The sequence below is a fragment of the Phoenix dactylifera genome, chromosome 18, assembly GCF_009389715.1.
Source record: "Phoenix dactylifera cultivar Barhee BC4 chromosome 18, palm_55x_up_171113_PBpolish2nd_filt_p, whole genome shotgun sequence".
Taxonomy (NCBI): Eukaryota; Viridiplantae; Streptophyta; class Magnoliopsida; order Arecales; family Arecaceae; genus Phoenix; species Phoenix dactylifera.
In genome coordinates this window covers 9,014,900-9,038,606 of record NC_052409.1, presented here as the reverse complement: position 1 = coordinate 9,038,606, position 23,707 = coordinate 9,014,900, and the positions used below count along the sequence as shown (strand labels likewise).

The 23,707-nt window shown below is 38.0% G+C and overlaps 1 protein-coding gene across 2 annotated transcripts; it reads left to right on the top strand.

Moving 5' to 3' along the window:
- The first annotated feature begins 2,040 nt into the window (after positions 1 to 2,040).
- LOC103721375 (cell division control protein 2 homolog) lies at positions 2,041 to 23,225 on the top strand. 2 transcript variants are annotated; one of them, XM_008811549.3, is made up of 9 exons: positions 2,041 to 2,226; positions 2,740 to 2,793; positions 2,889 to 3,073; positions 8,424 to 8,544; positions 9,507 to 9,680; positions 10,834 to 10,997; positions 11,103 to 11,190; positions 22,002 to 22,055; positions 22,627 to 23,225. In XM_008811549.3, exons 2-9 carry the CDS (start codon positions 2,785 to 2,787, stop codon positions 22,714 to 22,716), a joined length of 885 nt encoding a protein of 294 aa, XP_008809771.1. In that variant the 5' UTR covers positions 2,041 to 2,226; positions 2,740 to 2,784; the 3' UTR covers positions 22,717 to 23,225. The 2 variants fall into 2 exon arrangements, with proteins under 2 accessions (XP_008809771.1, XP_008809772.1); XM_008811550.4 differs by lacking the exon at positions 2,041 to 2,226 and adding an exon at positions 2,543 to 2,666.
- The last annotated feature ends 482 nt before the right edge of the window (positions 23,226 to 23,707 follow it).

The following is a 23,707-nucleotide window of genomic DNA, read 5'->3' as shown; positions in this document are numbered from 1 at the left end:
AAGGAGAAAACATGTTCTTCTCTTGAGCCTATTTTATTTGATTGATTTTGCCATTGAAATCAGGCAAGTAGGTTGGTCTGTCTTTCTTTAGATCCTGCTGAAAGACACGAGACATACATATAAAATAAAAGAAAAAGATCTGGATCGGGCTCTCGAAAGTTCATGTGACCGGATCGAAGGTCCCTTCCAAGTACTCGACGATTGCTATGTTGGTAAATGGCTTGAAGGGCCAATGCACCTTTAGAGGTTTGGGGATGACCTGGAGGTCCTGGACCTATTAGTTGCCCCTCCTACCTTAGAGCATGCACAGGAATCTTAGACATTGAGGGGGAGGGGATGTCTATAATGAACTATTTATACTTATTATATATATATATATATATATATATATGTATGTATATATATATATATATATGTTAACATGGAGGCTCCATTCATCATCTGTATAGATACATATTGCTATGTGTCCATTCACCACCTATATATTGTAATCACGCCGTTCTCTATCAAGCAATGTGTGAGATTCGTGGCCATTACCTTCTCAGACCACCTCCAATACAACAAACTTCTCACACCATATCTTTAAATTCCACAAGACGTTACATTGGGCAATTTGTACGAACATATCTCAATAAACCAATATACTAAAGATAACATAATTTTAATACAACGTATGCAGTTGATCCTCCTCATTCCGCTTCATTTCTTAAACATGGTGGTTATATCCTTCTTACAAAAGAAGGATATGCCTTCCTTCACGCTTAGTGACTGTTGGATCATCTAATGCACATATCTCAAAGTCATCATTTAACTACCTGCATAGATCATAGCTCTCAAAGCGTTCCCAACTTCATCATCCATCTACTTGCATAGATTTCAAAGCGAATAGTGAAAAATCAAACAATCACTAAGTGCAAAGGAAGACATATCCTTCTTTCGCGCAAAGGATATAACTACATTCCTTTATTTTTACCCTTCAGTCCAAGCAATGTCAAGAGCGATAGCTAGCCTAGGGTTTGCACAACACTCAAATGCCACATCACCATGCTAACCGAGCCATGTCGGCAAATCATCCGAGTCGATTCTATTGTCGCTTTCTTTTCTTTCACACCCCCCACTGACCCCATTTAAATAGTCGTGCAGGATGCTGTGGCGGCCAGCACTTTTCATTAGTACTGTAATTTGTTTATATCCTATGCGATCTATTAAATTACCCTAATAATTTATTAATTTTAATTATATTTTTATAATCCCACTCTCACTCACAAAAAGAACGTACAACAACCGATACTCACATTAAGCTGCATTTAAATATTTTCTAAATGCAATACTTTTTTATTTCTTATTTATACGCAGGTTGAATTATGATTATATTATTTTATACTAATATATATAGATTTTTTTATATTGATAGTTGTACATATACTATTAGAATTTTATATAGTAATACCATATCATAATATTAATATCAAAAATTTATTTTAAAAAATAATTTTTCATATTTATATCTATTATATTCTACTTTATTTTATTATTTTAGTTATCTATTCTATATTATATTTTAAAATAGTTGAAAAAAAAGAAAAATTTACATCCCACACATTTTATCTATATGGTTTATTAGAGAGCAAGTTTTGAGGGAGGCGAGCTCTGACACAAGGCAGAGAGCTAACACGAGAGACCGCAAACGAACCCGCGATCGGTGACCACTCATCCCTCCGCAATCCCTCAATCCATATGCAAAATGCCTCGGACCCAACTTTCCAAAATGATTGGTGAATTTTCCTAAATTCAGCCAATAATCTCCTGCCACATTGGCAAAAGTTTTACAGTTTTGGACCCGTAAATTAGCTGAAAATCTGAGAGGATTAGACATATTTCGATTAGACGCTGCCCAGAAGCTACTAATTGTTCATCCTATCGGCACCTATTGGTTGACCCTGGAAAGCACCCAACCTATAACTCGGGTAGTAAACGAATGGGTCTAGCTATTGGTCTCGATTTGTTTGTTAATACTTTATAGTTAATTATCGTAAGCAAGAAAGTTCCATTTTTGACAACGAGGAGCCTAGAGGTGGGCGAGCGAGCGAGAGAGCGAGCGAGGGAAAGGGGGCGGAACGGAAATCCACGCCGTCACTCTCTCCGTCTCCCGCCCTTCCGTCGCGCTTCGGCGCCGCCATTTCTCTGCATTCCACGGCGGAGCTCACGAAAACCCTAGCTCTCGTGGTCAGGGTTTTTCTTCCTCATTCTTTCTTTCTTTATTTAATCCTTTAGTCTATCTTTCGATCGGTATCTCTGCGTTGTTTCCTCGTTTTCTTGATTTTTTTTTTCACCGCACGATTTTGTTCGATTTAAGCGGTTCTTTTGCTGCTTGGCTATCCGATTATCATATGGAGCTCGATTCTTGTTTTTCTGTGTTTTTCTGGTTTTCTTTTTCTTATATAAACGAGTGGTGATTGGAGGCGGCTCGCCTTGGAGGGCTGGATAGCTCCCTTTTTAGAAGATGGGATTGGTTAGGGATTTGAGTGGATCGCATTTGATCTCTTTTTTTTTTTTTTCTGCTGGGTCGGATTTAGAATGTTGGGCTTTTGATTTAATGCGTCAAAGAGCATCGAATGGCTTGTGGCAGTTGTTTTCTCCTTTGGCGTTACTGCCTATTTTATATGGTAAGCAGTGTGTTAACGTTGTTTTGATTTGATAAAGGAGCTGATTGATCGTATTCTGAATGCTGTGTTGCAGACTTCCTTTGTTGCCGCAAGGCAGTGTTTTTAGTGGTGGATTGATATGGATCAGGTGAGGAGCGCTTGCTTTTCTTTTGCTTATCTATAACTAGCTATTTGTTAATATTCTAAGGGTTATTGTGGTAATGTGAGGGGTTTTGGCCTTAGTATGAGAAGGTGGAAAAGATTGGAGAAGGGACTTACGGCGTGGTGTATAAGGCTCGGGATCGTCTTACCAATGAGATGATTGCATTGAAGAAAATCCGGCTGGAGCAAGAAGATGAGGGTGTCCCGAGCACTGCCATTAGAGAGATATCACTTTTGAAGGAAATGCAACATAGTAACATTGTCAGGTCATTCCTTGCAACCATCTACATTCTCCCTTTTGATTAACTTTGTATACACTTGCTATTCTTTATTTCATTGTTCCTTTTTCAGTTGTTTGCTTGGAAGTCCGATGCTTTTATTAACGAGTAATGCTATGGGGTGCTCGTTCCATGTACTCAAAAAAGTCTTCTATACCATGTGGCAAGAAAGTGGTTGATGTAGATCTTTGCGAATTGGTCTGATTTGTAGGGGGGTGGTTGGATACTGAGTTGCACATCCAGCAGTATGTGGGCCAATGGAAATTTTCCTGTGCACTAACATGAGGCCTGAAGTGTTTTCCTTTGGTTCATGAATCGGTAGGAAAAGGAAATGATATATGCTACGAGGTGCTATACCCATGGTCTATGTTCATTTGAACCATGACTTGTTCAAGTACTCAAAAAACAAGTTTGCCATTTAGTCAGTATGTAATATTGTAGCAGAGAAAAGTGGGAATGTTGTGAGGGCTACTGGTTTGCCTAGTTGATCTATGCTTAAGTTGTGGACAAGATAAGTCCTATGAGAACAACATCCTTTTGTTTCTGCTTCTGTTTTTTTTATTTCATTGTTTATATTATGAAAGAGTATATATCAAACTAGTGTGAACATGTTGACTTTGAAAAAGAGTCTAACTATGCAACCAAGGAGTTATAGCTTCTGAATCAGCATTAACTCTTAGTATTCATGCTGGATATCGTTGCCCTATATGACAGTGAGGTTTAGAAATTCGTCTTATGTTTATCAAAAAATTGATTATATGCCTGAGTTACACAAGGTTCGCCGTACCGGTACCGAACCCCGTACCGGTGCCGCACTAGTATAGGTGTACCGAGTCTTGGTACGGTACGGTATGCGGTACGCCAGACGTACCGACATTGGTGTACCGATACCGGTACCCATCGGTACGGGTACGGTACGCTCGATACCGACCGGTACCGATCGGTACAGCGAACCTTGCCTGAGTACTTACTGATTTTGTTTGTATAGTCTGTTTAACAGGCAAACATACATTCCCTCTTATACTTTGCTATTGGTGGTTGCTAAAACCAACATGTTTTATGATGTAGGAAGGATGTTTCCTCCTTATAATCTTGAAGCGATTGATGTTCCTTTTGATCTGAATACCTTGCTGAGTCATTCGTATTGTAAAGAACAGATGACAAAACCCGACAGATTTTTCATGTTTAGGGCATTAAGAAGGCTGTCCTATATTTTTTGTACCTTCTCACGTCAAGTTGGGCATCGTTTGTGAATACATTATAGGGTGGTCATGGGAGGCTATTGGTCATTATTTGTCACATCCTATTTTTAGTTGTATAGTTGTACTCGAGGTTGTTAAGAGCAAGGCAACCTTAAGGTGATAGGACCCTCATATCACTTGAGGCATTAGGTGCCAAAAAGGCACTCAGCCAAAAAAGGCAAAGTGCTAGCTATGAGAAGTTCCATAAATTCATTAAGATGAATACTCTTTATATCTATTCTAATGTATAATGCCAACTCTCTTTATGCCTGTGCGTGAGGCACGTTTGTCTTGTTGCTCTTCCCCTTCTTGTGTTGCCTCGCATGTTTCTTCTCATGACTCCCCACATCTTAGTTGGATAGAGCATCCAGCTGTTAACCATAATGTCAAAGGTTCAAGTCCTTGCTTTGGCATATAGCATTTATTATTTATTCAAATGAGTCTCGACCTTTTTTTTCCGTATAAAGTAGAAGAGAGACTCATTCATGGGATGTTCAATGCTTAAAAAACAATACAAACATCATAAAATTAATTATTCAAGTTTTAACATCCTGAATCACAATTGAATCTTGAACATTAGATTCCATGTTCAACATCTTCCAAAACATCACATCAAAATACCAAAATCCACAACATGTTTCTAAAAAGAAGATATCAAACGTGCACCGGTGGACATCTAAAGTAGCATAAAGGTTCAATTATGGTAGGAAAATGCGACTTACCAAAACAAGTGCAATGTTGGATATTGGAGAGGTGCTCACCTAAATGCCTCTTGCCTTGTCCCAGGCGTTGCCTTAATAAACCTGCCTCGCTTGGGGATTGCAGAAGTGTGTGCTCTGGGTTTTCCTTGCCTTGCCTAAGCATGCGCAGAGCATTTGACAATGTTGATTATACTTGAAGGAGAAATGTCAGATATAAGTTAAAATGATCTCTATCCATTTTTGTATTATCAGATCTATCATTTGTTGGTCCCTAGATGGTGACGGATCTTTCACATGCTTGTTAGAAGTTGATCTTTACTCATAGGTCTTGGGAGATAATATCTTAATGTTTCGAGACAATTTGGACTGGTCTAAAGGGGGATCATATTAGTCTCAAGTTGGATGAGACCATGTCATCATATAACTCCTAAATATTCTCTTGATGATCGTGCTTGGATTTATGCTGGTTTCGTTAGCTTAAAACAGTTTTTTGGGTGCTATCTTACTCCAAAAACTGCATAAAATCTGATAATAGTGTTGAATCTGCCTGCTGTTGCTTGCAACACTTTTGTATCTATATTTTGCAGGAATTATTTCTTCAGACATTACATTATGGGTAAGAGAGCTTAGGTTTAGTGAATTGCTTTTCGAGGGATGGATGACCAATATCTAGAGATACGAGTTATTATAGAATCTTAGTCATCATTTAGATGCAAATAGTGACCATCTGGGCTTGTTATCACATGTTTTCATATATACAAGAGGTTAATTGGAAAGTTTTAGAGATTATTCTTGTCCTAAGAGTATTTGGGCCTACATGGCACTGTTTTGAGGACAAGCACGACCATAAGTACACCCACAATCAATGTCACAGGCACAATCATCTATCACAATGAATAACATATCCTTGGGGATAACCCTTCAGTTTGATATTGAACATGACCTAGGCCATTTAGAAGATGACAACTGTTGTGCATTTAGGACATGATCCTACGGTAAATTGGGAAGAGATGCCTGAAATACATACAGAATAAGTGGAAACAAAATCTAATATAGTTATTATCTTGTTAATTGACAGAAAAATTGTAACATCTGGGAGGAAGGGGAGCTTGTCAATAGAACCCTCACTATCATAAAAGCACCCTTTCTCATGCATGTTGTGAGGATGAACAAAGTAAACATGTACAGGAGTTGAGCAATATCCTTAATGTTTCTATCCATCTGAAAGATATTAATGGGACAGAGACATTGGGGTTAATGAGTTATGGCGTAGGTGAGAAACTGGTGTTAATATTTTAAGGACTCTTAAGATTGGGGAGTGTAATGTGCTATCCTTGTTTCCTAAGATATTTGGTCTAGATGCTTGAGTTATTATTGGTAGTGCATGAAGAGTGAGGGACTTTGGTGTTTTATCTTAAGGATTATTTTAATTGATGAAAAAGTTGTAGTTTGGCCTTTTTCCATTCTTCTTGGGGCACTAGTTGTTGGAGCAATCAAGATAAATAAGTCTGTTAGTGGAATAGGTAGGTTTATTTCTTTTTGTTTTTATTGGATGGCAGGACTTTGTTCAGTGGTCCCTGAGCAACGTTTGATCTGTAATGGTCTGACTCAGACTGTATGCAGAGATATAATGGAGCAACATGTGGAAATTCAATTATACATGTGTTTTGTTTTGTGGTATTGATTTCTTGACAGGTTGGACTGTTCTGTTCCTCCCATAGAGCTTATATCCTGGAAGGATTGGTTATGCAGACAAGCTTCAGCCTTCGTTGGTCGGGAGAGAAACAATTATTGGGAGATCACTAATAACTTTGATGCAAGATATTAGGAAGTTGGGAGATTAGATATAGCTGATTAAGAGTTTTCGAGGGCCTAATATTTTGTCAAAGTTTATTATCTGGGCTACTATCATATATAATAGTCTTTTTGGTCTCCAATACCTCACATAGCCTTGAGCTTGTTCTTTTTAATATTTTTAATTCTTTATATGGGTTAAATCTTCAAGGCTAGGCTAGTCGGCTATTTGGGTTATTCTATTACTTTTCCATCTTAGCTTGCCAGCTAATAAGATTTGTGTCAGGTTTCTCTATGATCATATTTTGTGTCTAATGAATAACTGCATTATGGCTAATTTCTTGCCTGTTAATCGGAAGTTGGATCAGATAAGCAGAACATGGAGAGTGGCATTTATTGTATCTTTTTCCCACAGTGCATGACATGTTAAACATACTATCTAGTCTCTACAATTTAAAACTGATGACCCCTTCATGCTAACACATGTTTGTTCTTAGTGCTAAATGACCAAAGCACATTAAAATACTATAACATCATGAGCTAAAAAGCTGGATGACTATAAATTGTTTATTGTCACTTTCTTAAGTATGGAACTAGTTTGCTTTCATGGATTACTATTTCAAGTTGTGTATGAAAATCATATTAATTGACAAGATGCTAGGAGTTCGGAAGAGCTTTAATGACCCTTCAATCTTCATATCATAAAACTTTTGTTTTGATTTTTTGATTTGATTCAGCTTTGAAATATTTAGGTACACATTCTGGCTTGACTGTTCAAGTCTACAAGCTAGAGTTCTGCAGAAATATGATGAAGCCAATACATGTGATAGGCAAATTCTTATTTTAATACTTCCAGTTTTAGTAACCCCATTATTTGAGACAAAATAATTCCTAGTTTCGTGGTAAATTTCATGTATGACTTTAATGTCTAGGTTGAATTATGAGTTTTACAGGGGAAACTTACTATTATATCAACAATTTTGAACTTTTATTAGTTTTGTATTCTATGGTAATCGAAAGAAATGTTACCAATATTGTTTGGAATGTGAACTCTTTAATTCTGTTTGCAGGTTTTAAGGAATCTGTTAGTACGTACATGTTTTGACATGTTACCTTTGTCTTTCCCCCCCTTTTTTTTTGATAATGGGGGCTGATGCTACAACTGCCATGAATGCGAGTGAAATCATCTGTAATGCTACCATAATATTTGGTAGATGTTGTCTGAGAAATTTGGTGAAATGTTTTTGATATGTTAACTATGCACTCTTTTCTGTTAAGCTGGTGAATCTTCTACGTATATTTGTTACTATTGTAATGGTTTGAGACGTGTCAAAAACTATCATCAGAATGTCCATCCATTTGCTGGTATCTTGCAGAAACACTAGGCATGAGTTCATTCGGTAGAACACACATTTCTGTTTTGCATTTTCTTCTTATTTTGCAATATTTATCTCGTGATTTGTGGCTTTTCTCTGCAGAAACACTTACTAGCACTTTTTTTCGTATTTAATCCTCATTTTGCGATTTTTAGCTTGTCTATTATGGCTTTATATTGAGCACAAATTAAAACTCTAAAGCATTCAAATGGTGTTTGAGTAGCAGGTTGCAAGATGTGGTGCACAGTGAGAAACGAATATACTTAGTCTTTGAGTATCTTGACCTGGACTTGAAAAAGCACATGGATTCTTGTCCAGAACTTGCTAAAGATCCGCGCTTAATAAAAGTGAGGTTCTTATCCCGTTTTATATGTATTCATTATAAATTTTACATTCACATTATATTCCTGACATATTACCTTGGTAATGCTTAATCATATACTTGTAAGAAACCCTATACAGTGACTATGTACTCTTTATAGAATTGCTATTCACTGTTGCCTTTCATCCTATATGGTTGAACTTGTATGAGTTAGTACTTGAAACATAATTATTTCAGAAAGCTTCTTTTAATTACTAGAGTACTTGCTGATCTTATTATAGAAGATTTCTTATCATCAGGTGGACTCATTAAGCTTCCCGGAATGTTTACATTGGAGCCCTTTCCTTTTTTGTATATGATCTACTGTGGGTTAATCATATTTCTTTGTATATGGATTGTCTTTTGGTTTGCTCTTTGGCTTATAATCTGTGCCTTGAAGATTTGTTTCCTATTATCAGACCTGCTATCTTCCTTTCCATTTAGATGCTTTCTGAGATCAGAAATATGGAGGTTTGCTTTTTTCTTGCATGAATTAAACCATGAGCAATAAATAGCTCTGTCCACCCACCAACTAGTACTCTAGGTCTCATGGCTGGTTCTTTCTTGCCTAACTGCCTTGGGAAAGAATCCAACAGCAGTCCTAAGAGGCTTGATGTTAGATTGACAGCTAATACTAGAATTCTGGTCGATCATTTGAGGGAGACAGCTGTGCTCCATAATTGATCTCATTTTATTACAAGTAGTTTATTGCTGATGATAAATATGGTTTTACTTTATATTTGACGACTTTGATCTTATATTTTATTAATTAGAGAAGTGTGGCTGACCTGCATTTCTAACCATTTGATGTACTAACTAATTTAGTTGTGTAGCTGAATAGCCAATGTAAACAAGTAAAAATGCCAGATGGTGGCTATAGTCTCATTTTAGGCTACTATCAGTTTGAACTTCAGAGCTGATATATTGTTTCTTTTCTTTTTCCTGCAGATGTTTCTCTACCAGATCCTCTGTGGTATAGCATACTGCCATTCTCATAGGGTTCTTCACCGAGATTTGAAACCTCAGAACTTGCTTATAGATCGACGCACTAATGCCCTGAAGCTTGCAGACTTTGGACTAGCCAGGGCATTTGGTATCCCTGTCCGGACATTTACTCATGAGGTACCTTTGTGCTTCAGCAATTTTTCTTCCATTCTTCAGAAAGTTCAATTTTTTATGGGGTAGGTAAAAAATTGCTTTACTTGTGGCTCAGACGAGAATTTCTCAGACTATTTCTGTCAAAAATAGCGTTGTGGAATTCATTTAACTTTGGGAAAAAAGATAGAATATAAGGTGTTGTTTGGCATACTTTCACTTTTCTTATTTTCAAAAATAGAAAAAAATGTTTCTATTTTATTTCTAAATTTTTGAAAATATAAATATAAGGGGCCATTGCTTGGTATAATGGTAAAAGGCCTAGGATGAAAAATGCAATGGCACAATTTAAAGTCCTGGAGCAGCTACTTTGCGCAAAAAATGCTAAAGGTTAGGTTTGCCCCCATTCCCCCCCCCCCTCCCCGGGACCAAAACTAGGTAATAATCATTCTTTTTGGTATAATCAGTTATTTTTAAAAGCATAACCATAATAATGGTGGCTGAGGCAGTGATTGTGGTGGTGGAGAAGTGGAGGCCATAGTGGAGTTGGTGTCAGGGACGATGGCAGGAGGATGTTAGCTATGTGGTGCTAGTCGCAGTGATAGGGGCACAGATGATGTGGTGGTAGCAATGATGATGGTGGTGGCCATGTGATAGATCCTATGGTGGCGAAGATAGTATGGCGGAAGAGGTGGGGGGACGGTGGCAATGGTGGTGGTGGAGACGATAGTGGTGACAATGACAATGATTGTGGCAATGATGGAGGTGGTCTCGGAGGTGGTGGTAAAAGACATGATTTAAAGATTCTTACTTTCATTTTTTCTAGAAATAATGAAAATAAATTTTGAAAAATGGAAAATAAAAAATAATGGTATAAAGTATAAACATGTTTGTTTATCTTGGTTTCTATGATTTTGTTTTTAAAAATAAAGTAAAAAATAGAAGTGATGCCAAACAGGCCCTAAGCATATTGCATTAATTCAAGATCTATTGGTGCTGTGCATTTGTTTGGCTGTTTTTAACCACTGGGCATATAAGAGTGTATGCATTTGTATTTTAATGAAAAAATGTCTCTTTCAATCAAGAAAATGAAACTTTCTTTCAACTTTTGTCCCTTCTAGTAATAATGTTGCAGATTTTTCTTTTTTCCCCTGTTCTTTACTTATCTTTTTTTCGATAGGTGGTGACACTATGGTATAGGGCACCAGAAATTCTTCTTGGGTCTCGCAATTACTCCACCCCCGTTGATGTTTGGTCGGTGGGTTGTATTTTTGCTGAAATGGTGAACCAACGGCCATTGTTTCCTGGAGATTCTGAGATTGATGAATTGTTTAAGATTTTCAGGTTTAATAGATACTCTGATCATGAATTTAATATTATGGTTTCACTCTGTGTTGCTTTTGTACCTAACGCTTATATGCAAATTCTTGTGCATGTATAACTTTGAAGAGTTTTGGGTACTCCAAATGAAGAAACTTGGCTTGGTGTTTCTTCCTTGCCCGACTACAAGTCTGCTTTCCCCAAGTGGCCTCCCAAGGTATTGAATCAATTAAGCAATGAATTACTTGGGTGTGTCGACATTTTTTATTCTTATCTGTGAGATCCATTTTGATTATTAAATCCTATAAAAAGTTATAAGTGCTTTTATTTTTGTTTTATACTATGAGACATGGCCTATTGAAATTCCACGTTTATTTATTGAAGCAATTAAATCTATTAAAGGTTAATAGTTGGCGCACATTAGATTACCATGATAACCATTTTTTTTTCTCTTGGAACCAGGATCTATAATCTTGGTACTAGATACTATATCAGTACATTACCAATTCGGTATGGTGCGATACGTACCCCGTACCATGGTAATTGTATCGGCGCGAATTGAGCGGTACAAGGCATATCGTACTGTACCAGTTCGGTACTAGTGCCCAATACATGTAGCATACCAACACTCGATACGCCAAAAAATTTCGTATCATACCGTACCGATACTGTGCTAGCGTGGCACTGGTACGGGGTTTGGTACTGAGACGGCGAATTTTGCCCTGTATTGCGGCAACTTCTGATTCTTTTTTCTCAATTTGTATCATGATAGTGCCTGAAATTGGGTAGTACAGGTTGGTATGATATTATATGCACCTCGGTATGGGACAATACTGCTCGGTTTGGACCAATATAGGTCAGTTTAGGTCGATATGGGGCCTGTAGAAAGCCAAAATCCTATCTCGTCCTAGTTCCAAACACAGTAGGGTTGGCATGCGCCGAATCGAGCGGTTCAGGCTGAGATGACAATCATTGCTCGAAAAATATTATAACCATTTAGGATTATTCGAGCATTAGAATTTGACCTTTTTAATTAATTTTAATTATTCCAAATTTCTTAAGTATTTTAGTTTTCTCAAATTCCTTAAGCTTCAAAACTTTCCTCTTATCTTATTCTTATCTCTATTTGGTGGCTTATTGTTTTTCAACTTTAGTGGCTGGTTGTTGAGGGGTTTGCAGGCTTGTTGCGAGACCTGAGGTCTGTCAGAGAAAATCTCTCTCCACATCATTGAGGTCCAGCATTATAATACATAGGTCTATATATGAGTCCTTCTGAGTGGAATACCATCACAGAAAGACTTGAAGTACCCGCATTCCTTATCATTTTATGCACTCTTCCCATTGATATTTCTCTCCTTCCCAATTTGTTTCTTCTTTTTCTGGGCAACTGTGTGTGTGTGTGTGTGAGAGAGAGAGAGAGATAGAGATGGTTATATTGCCTATCATGATTGTACTCATAGGTTAGGGTTATCGAGGGGTTGTACCTTGGAGCCACTGTTGCCCCGTGGACCTGCATGTAGCGGAGGCATCAGAGGTTTTTGTGCAGTGATACTTGTGCCTCATCCAAGCCAGATTCTCTATTTTCGTTAATATTTATATATGAATGCATGTTTGTTGATAATTACTGAATTAATTTTTGTTAGTTCTAACTAAGGTCGGAGGAACTAGTACTGGGCATTGTACTGGTTCTCTAGCGGTATGAGCCGGTACGGCTCGTACCGAGCGTGTACCGATGAGCGAGGGCATGGTACCATGGGAGAGAGGAAAAGAAAGAGAGAAGGAGAAGAGAGGGAGGGAAGTGGACGCCGATAGAGGGCTGGCGGAGGCCGCGGGGGGTGGCGGAGGCCGTGACAGGCAAAGCCGCTGCCAGTTCCCCTGTTTTGAATGAAATAGGGATCCGGCTGCGGCTTAAAAAAGTTTTTTAAGCGAAGACAAATCACTTGCTGACTTCACTTAAAAATCGCGAAATTAAAAAAATTCAAAATTTTTAAGTGAAGTCAGCAAGCGATTTGCTGGCTCTCCCGACCTCTCCCTCTTCCTTCCTCCCCTGCTCGCTCTCTTTTTTTTGCTTTGGCAACGGGTCTTATTTTTGTTGTCGGAACCGTACCAGAGCCATCGGTACGGCTTGGATCAGCCAAAATCTTCCGGTTCGGGACAGTTCCGTCGACCTTGGTTCCAACAGTCTAAACCTTCTGATACATAATTTCTATGATTCTGTAGCATGCTGTATATTTCTTTTTCTTGAAAGTTATTCCCTAGATTAAAACTTGCTATGAAATTAGTGGCCACATTTTTCTGTTTAACTGCTGGAATTCTGGTTTAAATATCTGTACTATATGTTTCAGCTATTTTCAAATTTGGAAAACTTGGTTTTCTGTGCTCTTGTATTATCTGTTACTGCTGCTTTATGATCTATTGAAATTTTATTGTTGAAATTTCAATATTTGAAAGCCTAAAATGGAAAAATTTAATCCATTCAAGCCCAAGATACTTTATATGGTTTATGAATCTTTTGTGTAGGTATCTTTAGTTTATCAACCATGTATTTAGACACGAAGTTTTCAATACTGCCACTATCAATCAAAATAGAACATCTATATCCTCCTGCAGTACCTATAGTCAAGAAAATACTTCGCCTCAACCAATTGTCCTGGACGGGTTGCCTAGGCGCGACCATGACACAGTGAATCACCACTAGTTCGCCTTTGTCGTGCTTCCACTCTCAGTGCACGGCGATGGGCATCATCAATACTCAAGACATCGAACATCTTCACTTGGTCCAGGATGTTTCGTCTCAAGCCATTGATATATCTACTAGCAACATAAATGGGGTCCTCACTAAGGCCGTTTCTTGCTTGGAGCTCATAGAACTCCTCGGTGTACTCATCCATGGTCCTAATCCCTTGTCGGAGGTTTTGGCGATAATCCAATGGGACAAATTGCTTTCTCAACTTCTTCTTCATCTTACTTCAGGTACGGATCTTATCCTTACTTGCTGAACTCTTCGTTCCTGGAGTTGCTTCCACCAAACCAGTGCATGCCTTTTTAATTTGAGGGTCACAAATTTGACTTTTTTATCCTCAGGGATTTTCTTTCAATCAAAATATTGGCCGATTTTGTCGACCCAATCAAGAAAAGCATCTGGCTGGAAACGCCTCTCAAAATTTCCAACATCAATGTGAATGCCATCATCCCAACGTCTTGCACGAGGGAGTTCTCTATGTGGTGATCTCTCTCTGTTCCTACGCAGTGGTTGGTCGTCTAAGTCATTTTCAATCTCATCTGACTCACTACTCTCGACTACCCTCTGATTGATCCTTTGTCTACCTTGAGGTCTGACTCTACATCTTGGCTCATCCCGATGGTTTTCCTCTCTCCTCTATCTCACTATCTTAGGTATGTTCAATTCTAGTCTAGTCATGAAGTTGGAGAGGTGTTTCACCTATCGTTGGATTTGCTTTAAGGTTTGTTGTTGGGTTCTAAATGTATCTTGCCAATTATCAGACATGATTGTAGGCTAAAATTTGATCCAAAACTGTTTCGAAGGTGCTTCTAATGTTATGGAGGTGAAACAGATTTTTTTTTTTCAGATTTTTTTCGATTTTTTTTAACGCCGAAAATGAATATTTTAATACAGAAATTAATATTTTAATGCAGATTTTTTTTTATTTTTAAAATGGGAAAAATGAATGTAGAATTTTTTTTAATGTAAAAACTATTTTTTTGTATTTTTCAAAAATTAAAATTTTTGTAGTTTTAAATGCAGAAAATATAATTTACTATTTTTTTAATCCAAAAAATATATTTGTCTGTTTTGAAGTGCAGAAATTTAATACTCAGAATTTAAAGTGCAGAAAAAATGAATGTTATGATGCAAACACAATAATAAAAATTCCTAGATATGCAAGACCTATTTGCTCTGATACCACTTTGGTGCAATCTATAATCGATTACTACATATGTAGATTGATTTCATAATAATCAATTATGGTGCGATTGATTAGACACTTCAGCAAATACTCATCATTCCAAAAAAACATTATAGAGGTATGTGAACGCAAAACATAACATGATGGATATCTTATTAATGAAGCCTAATCAATGAAATATAACTAGGGCAGCAAACTAAAAATAACCACAATAGAACAATAAAAAAATACTGCCAATAAACTCGGGTTTCAAGGATGTGATAGATGACTACGATGGTAATGATGATGGGTGGAGATAATGATTGATGGATGAAGAAACAAGGGCTGGGCAAAAGATGGTGATAGAACTAGTCAGATAATTACCTCTGCAAGTTTGGTCCATCCAATCCAATGAGAATCTTCAGGCCGCGCTCCACCAAGGTATCGAGATGAAGGATAACGGGGTTAAGAAGGTGACTCCAGGAAGAAATAGGTCAAGAAGCAGGATAAAAGTGGAAGGAAAGGATCTCTCAGGGCTTCGCCCACGGTGGCACTCACCTTTCTAGGGTTTTTTCTCTCTCTTTTTTTTTTGGCTGTTGTCCTCTCTTTTTATAAGCTGAGTTACTGTTCGGTGAATAGTAACCGGGTCGGGTTACTGTTTCGTGAACAGTAACGGGTCGGGTTACTGTTTCGTGAACAGTAACGGATCGGGTTACTGTTCTGTGAACAGTAACGGGTCGGGTTACTGTTCACGTGAATAGTATTTTTTTTTGTGTTGTTTTCTGTAGATTTCTGCGTATTTCTACAGATTTATATTGTATCTTTTTTTTCGTTTCTAACTTTCTTCCCCCTTTTTTCATACATTCAACAATTCTATTTTCAAGACTATCATATATCCTCCTCCGTTCCTAGAGATGAGTGATGATCGTGGGCATTGAAGAAAGGTTAAGGCTCAAGCAATTAAGTGTGGTGGTTTGGAGTTGGGTTAGGCTTCCTATCACACCTAGGTGGACCCTTTTTGCTTTGCAGTACTAGTACATGACTCGATTGAAAATTCAAGCCTAAACATGGCTTTGGATGGAAAATACAGAAACAACAAAAAACATAAACTAAGTATAAGATGGAGTCTTGAGACTATATCAAAATTGGTACGTGCATGAGAACTCTTCTTTTTGGAGGGTGCATCAATTGTGATTCCATGGCTTGGCTTGGACCATAGATAGGCTTGGCTCAAGCGACAAAACTTTTGATACTAGTTCCTTGCAATAGAAAATTTTAGAGGCATCTACTTGTCCAAGAGATTTAGATTGCTTTTCCTTCGGCACATAGCTCTTTTCTGATGATTCATCAAGATCAAGCTCTAGACATATGGTGCTTCATGGTTGTTTTCCTCCTTGGGTGGATGTTATATCACTTAAGGCCAGTTTGGTTATTTTTTAGAATTTTTCTGACGTGGAATTTAGGTCCTATTTAAGTTTACGGTTTGGCTAACGTTCTGTTAAATTATGGGTTAAAGTATTGAATAAAAATAAATATCAGAGGAATAAGCGTAGGTTTTTCAAACCACTGGATGTAAGTATAATTTATCTTTAAACTCAGGGGTTTTTGTAATTTACTCATCAGACGGGGGCAATTTTAATTTTTCACGAGGGAAATGGATTCATTAATGCCGTTAATTTAACTAGGTGTAAGTATAAGTTTTACAAACTATTGGGTGTAAGTATAATAAACGAAAACCTTAAGAAGGTTTTTGTAATTTACTCTAGAGATTAAATGGGTCTTCCTTTAACTTGCTGCTCATACCCTGCAAAACTGAAAACACGCTACCTTTCATAATCTGATCTAAGGTCCTTATGCTAACTAGAAAACTGAAACTTTGACACACTAGTGGTATAGTTAGAAAGCATATTTTTGGTAAAACCTATTCTCATCTACTTGAGAACTAGATGAGAATTTTTTTCTGAACTTTTAATTTATATTTCTTCTAATTTGCATTCTCCTCCTATTGGACTTATAGCCTCTTTAGAAGACTTTAATAGTTGCAAACCTGAGAAGTTTGATGGGTTATGTTCTAGGAGGTGGCAGAACTAGGTGAAGTACTGGCTCACCACCATATGCCTGGTCTTAGCTGTCTACCTGTCTTGGACCCTACATCTAGTGATAAGTCTGATAGAGGGTCAAACCCACATACTAGTTCTGACCGATCACCCTCTACCTCCAACCTTAGATCCTATTCTAGGTGTCCTCAGTCTATAGCAAGGGCACCTTAAGGGATTGGCTTTCTTTGCAAGAACCGCATTCTTAGTGCACTATCAGATTGTCTGTATGATCTTTATTACTCGACAAAAAGTACCAAATAACTCTGGAATGCTTTGGAAGGTGAATATGACCTAGATAGTTCAGGCCTCGATATGTTTAGAATTCCCCGATTCAAAGTTATGTAATGACAGTGGGTAAACCTGTTAGTGAACAGATTCATGAGTATCAAGAACTCCTTAAGGGAGCTGAAACTGGTAGATTGGTGTTTGTTGAGTAATATAAGGTATGACATGTGATATATAGACTTCTATCTTCATGGTCTGATTATGCCAACGAACTTAGGCTTAAATAGGGAGTAACCCTTACCAAAGCCTTTAATTCAATTAGGATTTAAGAGCAACACAGGCTTAGGTCCAAACCAAATAATGATTTGAGGGCTAAGGTTAACTTGATTGAGAACCAAGGAAGACTTAGAGATCAGAATGGTTTGAGGCCTTGAAACCTTTTTGGGCCTAGGGGGAAGAACTTCAATCAAAACCAAAACCCTAAGAAGAACAACCAGCATAATTATAGGGAGCTTGGGACTGTTTCTATTAGAAGACTAGAGAGTTCAGGTCCAACTAGAATGGTCAAGGTGCTTCAATGGATCAATTGAATATGTTAATGGCTGGAGAGAACTCGTTTGACCCTTCTTTAGGTTTGATTTTATTCCTCCTCTAATTAGCTTAACCTGGTTTTGTAGTGACTGATGGTTGGATTCTGGAGCTAACATGCCCTAAGTGGAGGAATTGTGTCTTGAGAATGACTCCTGCTTAAATGATTGGGATGGGATGCACCTATTTGAAGATGAGGTCCGATATGATCTTAACCCTTGATGTGCGACATGTTCCTGAAATTAGGAGAAACCTGATTCCTGGCTTTGCTTCAGCAGGGTTATAAAGTTGCAATGGAGTGTAATAGTGTTATTATTACTAAGGTTAGTTTGTTCATGGGGAAAGGCTATGTATGTGAAAGCATCTTTAAAATAAGTGTACAATATGTTCTTGGAAGTAATAAAATTTCTCTAATTGTTATCAGTATTTTGTCTTCTTGTGTTCGGTATGGTCGATTTTGTCAGAACTATAAAGAGGATAATGAACCTTAATTTTGATTCCTAAGTCAAACATTGATCTTAAACATGAATGTGAAATATGTATCCAAACCAAACACTCGAGAAAACCCCTCTAAATCAATTGAGAGGCTTACGAACCTCTAGAGTTGACTCATAGCGATGTTTGTGATTCCAACTGAATCCATACAAGAGCTGGTACTAGATATTTTGTGACCTTTATAGATGATTTTTCTAAATATTGTTACCCTTATTTTATAAGGTCTAAGAATGAAGGGCTGGATAAGTTGAAAACTTATGAAGTAGAAGTAGGGAATCAAATAGATAGAAAAGTTGAGGTCTTAGATTTGATTGAGCTGGTGAGTACACTTCGAATGAGATGACCCTACTCTACGAGGATCATGGGATTGCTCATGAGGTTACTGTTCCCTATGCACCTAAATTTAATGGAGTAGCTGAAAGGAAAAACCAAACTTTGATGGACATGGTGAATGCTATGTTGATCAGTTCTAGTTTACTTCAAAGCTTGTGAGGGGAGGCACTCCTATCTCCCTGTTGCATCCTTAACGGGGTTCTTTTCAAAGACAGTGAGAAGACTCAATTTGACTTGGAAGAAGAGGACCTCTAGGTTAGATTATCTGAAAATATTGGGGTGCTTGGCTAAGGTAGTAATAATTGAGCCTAAAAGGAAGAAGGTAGGGCCTAGAAAGTAGATGTAGTGTTCATAGGCCATGGCATGAATAGTAGTGCTAATAGGTTCTTGGTGATAAACTTAGGGCTCAGTGAGATTACCAACAACTCCATTACTGAAGCAAGAAATTCTACTTTCTTTGAGGATGTCCTTTCATTTAGAACTAGAATTCCAAGCTATTTTAATAACCAACCCTCTTCTATTTAGTCCAGTAGCTCCTTTAGACCTTTTGGAAACCGAACCTTAAAAGTTGAATCTTGAAGACGTAAAAGGGCAAGGGTTGAGAAGAACTTACTTGGGTGAAGATTTCTTCATGTTTTCAAATAGAAGTTGAACCTGCAGCTTATGAATGAAGCCATGACTTCTACAAATGCACCTTCCTGGGAAGAAGCCGTTAACTCTGAGTTCCAATTATTGAGAACATACTTGGATTCTAGCTGGCTTACCTCCAGGAAATAAACCTGTAGGGTGTAATGGGTATTTAGGAAAAAGTTGAGATTGGATGGCCATGTCGGAAAATATAAGACTGGACTAATAGCTAAAGATTTTACCTAGAAAGGAATAGAGTTCTCCTATATAGCTAGAATTACTATTATTAGAAACTTGTTAGCTTTAACATCAGTATATAAAATTAATTATTCACCAAATAGATGTTAAAACCGCATTATTAAATGTGGATCTAGATGAGGGGATCTATATGGAACAACCTGAAAGTTTTATTGGTAAGGGGCAAGAAAAGAAAGTGTGCAAATTGGTAAAGTCCCTGTATGGACTTAAATAGGCTCCTAAACAGTGGCATGAAAAGTTTGATAGAGTAGTCCTATCCTAAGGCTTTATAGTTAATTAATTTGATAACTGTTTATGCAGCAAGGTAGTAGGTTAGTATGCGTTTCTCTTATATTTGTAGGCTGATGACATTTGGTTTTTGGGACAAACCTGTGTTGCAGAGGATGTCAAATTCTATCTATCAAACACCTTTGAGATGAGGACTTGGGCCATGTAGATGTTATCCTATGAATGAAGCTAACAAGAACTTCAAAAGGGATAAGTTTCAATCAGTTTGCTGCTATTGAAAAGATGTTGAAGGGATTCAACTACTTTGATTATAAACCTGTCTCTACACCTTATGACTCTAGCATACATCTTAAGAACCTAGGGGAGCATGTATATCAGTCGAAGTATACTCAAATTATAGGATCTCTCTTATATATAATCAATGGGACTAGACTAGATATAGCCTATGCTGTAGATAGATTGAGTAGGTAGACACCTAACGTCAGTAGAGAGCTTTGGACTGCTTTAGGGAATTGAAATAGTTGAAGAGAACCACTGATTATTTCTTATTCTATATAAGATCTTATAGTGTTTTGGAGTGTTTTAGTGATGCAGATTGGATCAATGACAGTTTGGACATTAAGTCCACTACTAGGTATGTGTTTGTCATAAGAAGAGCTGCCATCTCCTAGGATCAATCAAAGAAATAGTGGTATGCAGGAGCACCATGGAGGTTGAGCTTGTAGCTTTCAATGGAACTTGTGGTTAAGAAAGTTATTGTCTAAGATTCCTTTAATTATTAAACCTGTTCTAACTATTTATGTTCATTGTGATTATAAAGCTTTGATTGATTTAATGAATCAGAAACATACAATAAGAAGATAAATTGACATATGCTCGGTAGATTTAAATCTGCGAAAAGCCGTGTTAACAAAGTTACTTCTCTTGATTTTGTAAGATTTAAGAAGAATGTTGTTAATCAGCTGAGGAAAGGTGCAATCCTAGAATCATTGAGGGGATGGGGTTAAAACTTCTAAAGGAGTCACATATAGTAGAAACTAGAAACCTAGCCTTTGTGATTGGAGATCCTATAAAGAAGGTTCATTGGGTAGGGACAAGCTGATTGCATGACTTGATAGAGCACTAGTTTTGAAGAGATTCTCCACCCTATTGCTATAGTGACAATGCTTACTATGTGAGCAATTAGGAAGAGTCAATAAGCCAGAGGTAGGAATCTATGATGTACTAGTCACAAGGACCCTTGGAGGCAGGAGTCTGCAAGGTACCAATGACAAGTACCCTTGGAGGACCCATTTATATGAGGAGGCAACAACTACGGGTATTGGGCTATTCCCTAGAAAATTCTCTTGAAAATCAAGGTGCTAGCGCATGATCTTTAGTAGTGCTAACCGCCTGAACCTGACCCTATGTCTGTCTTGTGTTTGTGATTGGTTGAAGTCTGGTCCGAGGACCTAGTTCAAGACTTAGTTCTCTATGGTGTCTGAGATTGAAATTGTCAACACTAAAGTATAAGTTCAAGTCTGGAAGACACATGCATCAATTGCACGGTATAAGTTGCCCAGAAATTTGATTTATTAATTTTGAATGTTTTGAACCTTGTGAGGGACTAATGGAATTCGACCTTTTCTAATTAGTTTTATTAATTATTTTGAATTTTTTAAGTATTCAATTTTCTTAAATTCCTAAATTTCAAAAAACTTTCTTTTATCTTATTCTTATCTCTATGTGATGGGTTATTTGTTTTTTAACAGTGGTGGGTTGTTCAGGGATTTGTGGGCTTGTTGCGAGACTTGAGGTCTGTTGGAGAAAATCTCTCTTCATGTTGTTGAGGCCCAATGTTACAATACATGGATCTATATAGGAGTCCTTCTGAGAGTGGAATACCATCGTAGAAAGATTTGAAGTCTTCTAAGTTCCTTACTATTTTCTGGGCTCCTCTTCCTATTGAGATTTCTTTCCTTCCCAATTTTTTTCTTCTTTTTCTAAGCAACTGAAAAAGGGTCTGTTCCATTGCCTCCTGCGTTCATGCACACAGAATAAGGTTGCTGAGAGCCTGGGGTTGTATATTGGAGCTGCTGTTGCCACCTAGACCTACATATAGGGGAGGCATTATAGGTTTTAGGGCAGGGATACTCATGCCTCATCCAGGCCAGATTCTCTAGTTTCTTTAACTTTTATATGTGAGTGCATGATTGTTGATAATTGTTAGATTAATTTCTATTAGTTTGTTCCAACATCAAGGTTCTGATGTAGTGTTGGCTGTGCAGGACCTAGCAACAGTGGTCCCAAATCTTGAACCAGCAGGAGTGGATCTTCTCTCGGTATGTACACTAACAAAGCTGCTTGGGCAATCTGTTGTTACTTTTCCTGCATCATATATGTTAGGGCATTACTAGGTTGATACATTCGAGTGTCAATACCGTGCTTCTGGTTTCCGATTCTCTCACTCAAGGTGGCCATGCATAGCGCATGAGAAGCATAATTGTTTAACGTACACATATTCTAGCTTAGCTATTCTCTAGGTACACAGTCATTTAAAATGTCAGTTGTAGAATAAGAAATGGCGTACATATTGAGATGCACAAAGGAGGTTGCATTTTTATAATTGTTTTCTAAATTCTGATAACTGGTGAGCTTGCAAGCAGAGTGGCCTGCTTAAGTTTAGATCTGAGTAAGTTGATCAGTTCCAATGCCCCTGGTGCTGTGTAACCATATGGTCATACTGAAAAAAAATTGGATCAACAATATGCTAATTCCTGATGTGGAGATGCTCATTTGGCATGCCTTTGTGAATTCGCCTGCAGTTGGGAAGGAAGAGCAAAGTAGGGGTCTTAGATGCTTATGGATGACTTTCTGGTTGCTAACTATGTAACTAATGCTCATGTTTCGCAGAAAATGCTTTGCTTGGATCCGAGCAGAAGAATCACAGCTCGGAATGCTCTTGAGCATGAGTACTTCAAGGATCTTGGGATGGTACCGTGAGCTGCAATTTCGTTCTTTCCTGCTGTATATTATCTCAGGCAAGTATATCAGATGAGCTGCGGCTCTTGATTTTGAGTCTGAATTGTGTGTTTTCCTTTGCCCCTTTTTCCTTGCAACCGGCTTGTGAAGAGAAGCGGAAACCCGAGCTGGGAACTGGGATTGTCTTTGTTAGAACATTGTCAAAATTGAATTCAAAAACAGAGAAGAAAAAAAATTGCAAGCCTTTCTTTTCTTGCTCAAGAGAGCAGCATATGGCTCACCTAAATTGCCGGGAAGTTATTATGTGAAGCCTCGGTTTGCTGCATTAATGGAATTCTTTCCTTGGATGGAGAAGGCATTGCATTTATTTCTCAGTCAGGCTCTGAAAATAAGTAGAGAACTCTGATATAGTTTATTTAGCTAACACCACCATCTGTCTTGATCTCTTGGACGAATTTGTATTCCTCTATATGGATGGAAAGATTAGCTCATGGTGCTTCATCAGCATGTCGCATGCCGCCAGTTTGACCCATTCGGTTTCCCAGAGCTGAACTACTCAACCGTTGATAGTGTTTTTTCCTTTCTTCTTCTTCTTGGCTGCCTTCATGGGATGTGTTCTGGTATTTAGTATCTGATAGCCTGTCGGCCATGTTCCTGATATCTTGCAAGCAGGTGGGGTTGCATATGGACGTTTGCCAGGTGATCCATGCAGTTATTATTGTGGAGCCATCTGAAGGACGTAGCTGCTGCAAGGAATTCTGCTGCATGCTCTTGATTCTCAAACCAGTCGAGCAAGATGAGCGGCTTCAGTTGTGTCTCGAACGATCTCCAAGTTTCGGGCGCTTCAGATCACCCACAAAAGTATTGCGGGTTTTAATGCCCCCATGAGTATTGCGCCGGTGCCCGAGTACAGAAAATCAAGAGCATCGGAGAGGCAGGTGATCCTTGTTGCCCGGCGATCTGATCTGATCGACGAAAGATTGTCCGCACCAGCCCTGCCGGACTCCATGCA

Coding starts and splice junctions, on each gene's coding strand:
- LOC103721375 (XM_008811549.3), top strand. Junction 9,681..10,833: donor TCCGGACATTTACTCATGAG/GTACCTTTGTGC, acceptor TTTTTTCGATAG/GTGGTGACACTATGGTATAG. Junction 11,191..22,001: donor TCCCCAAGTGGCCTCCCAAG/GTATTGAATCAA, acceptor TTGGCTGTGCAG/GACCTAGCAACAGTGGTCCC.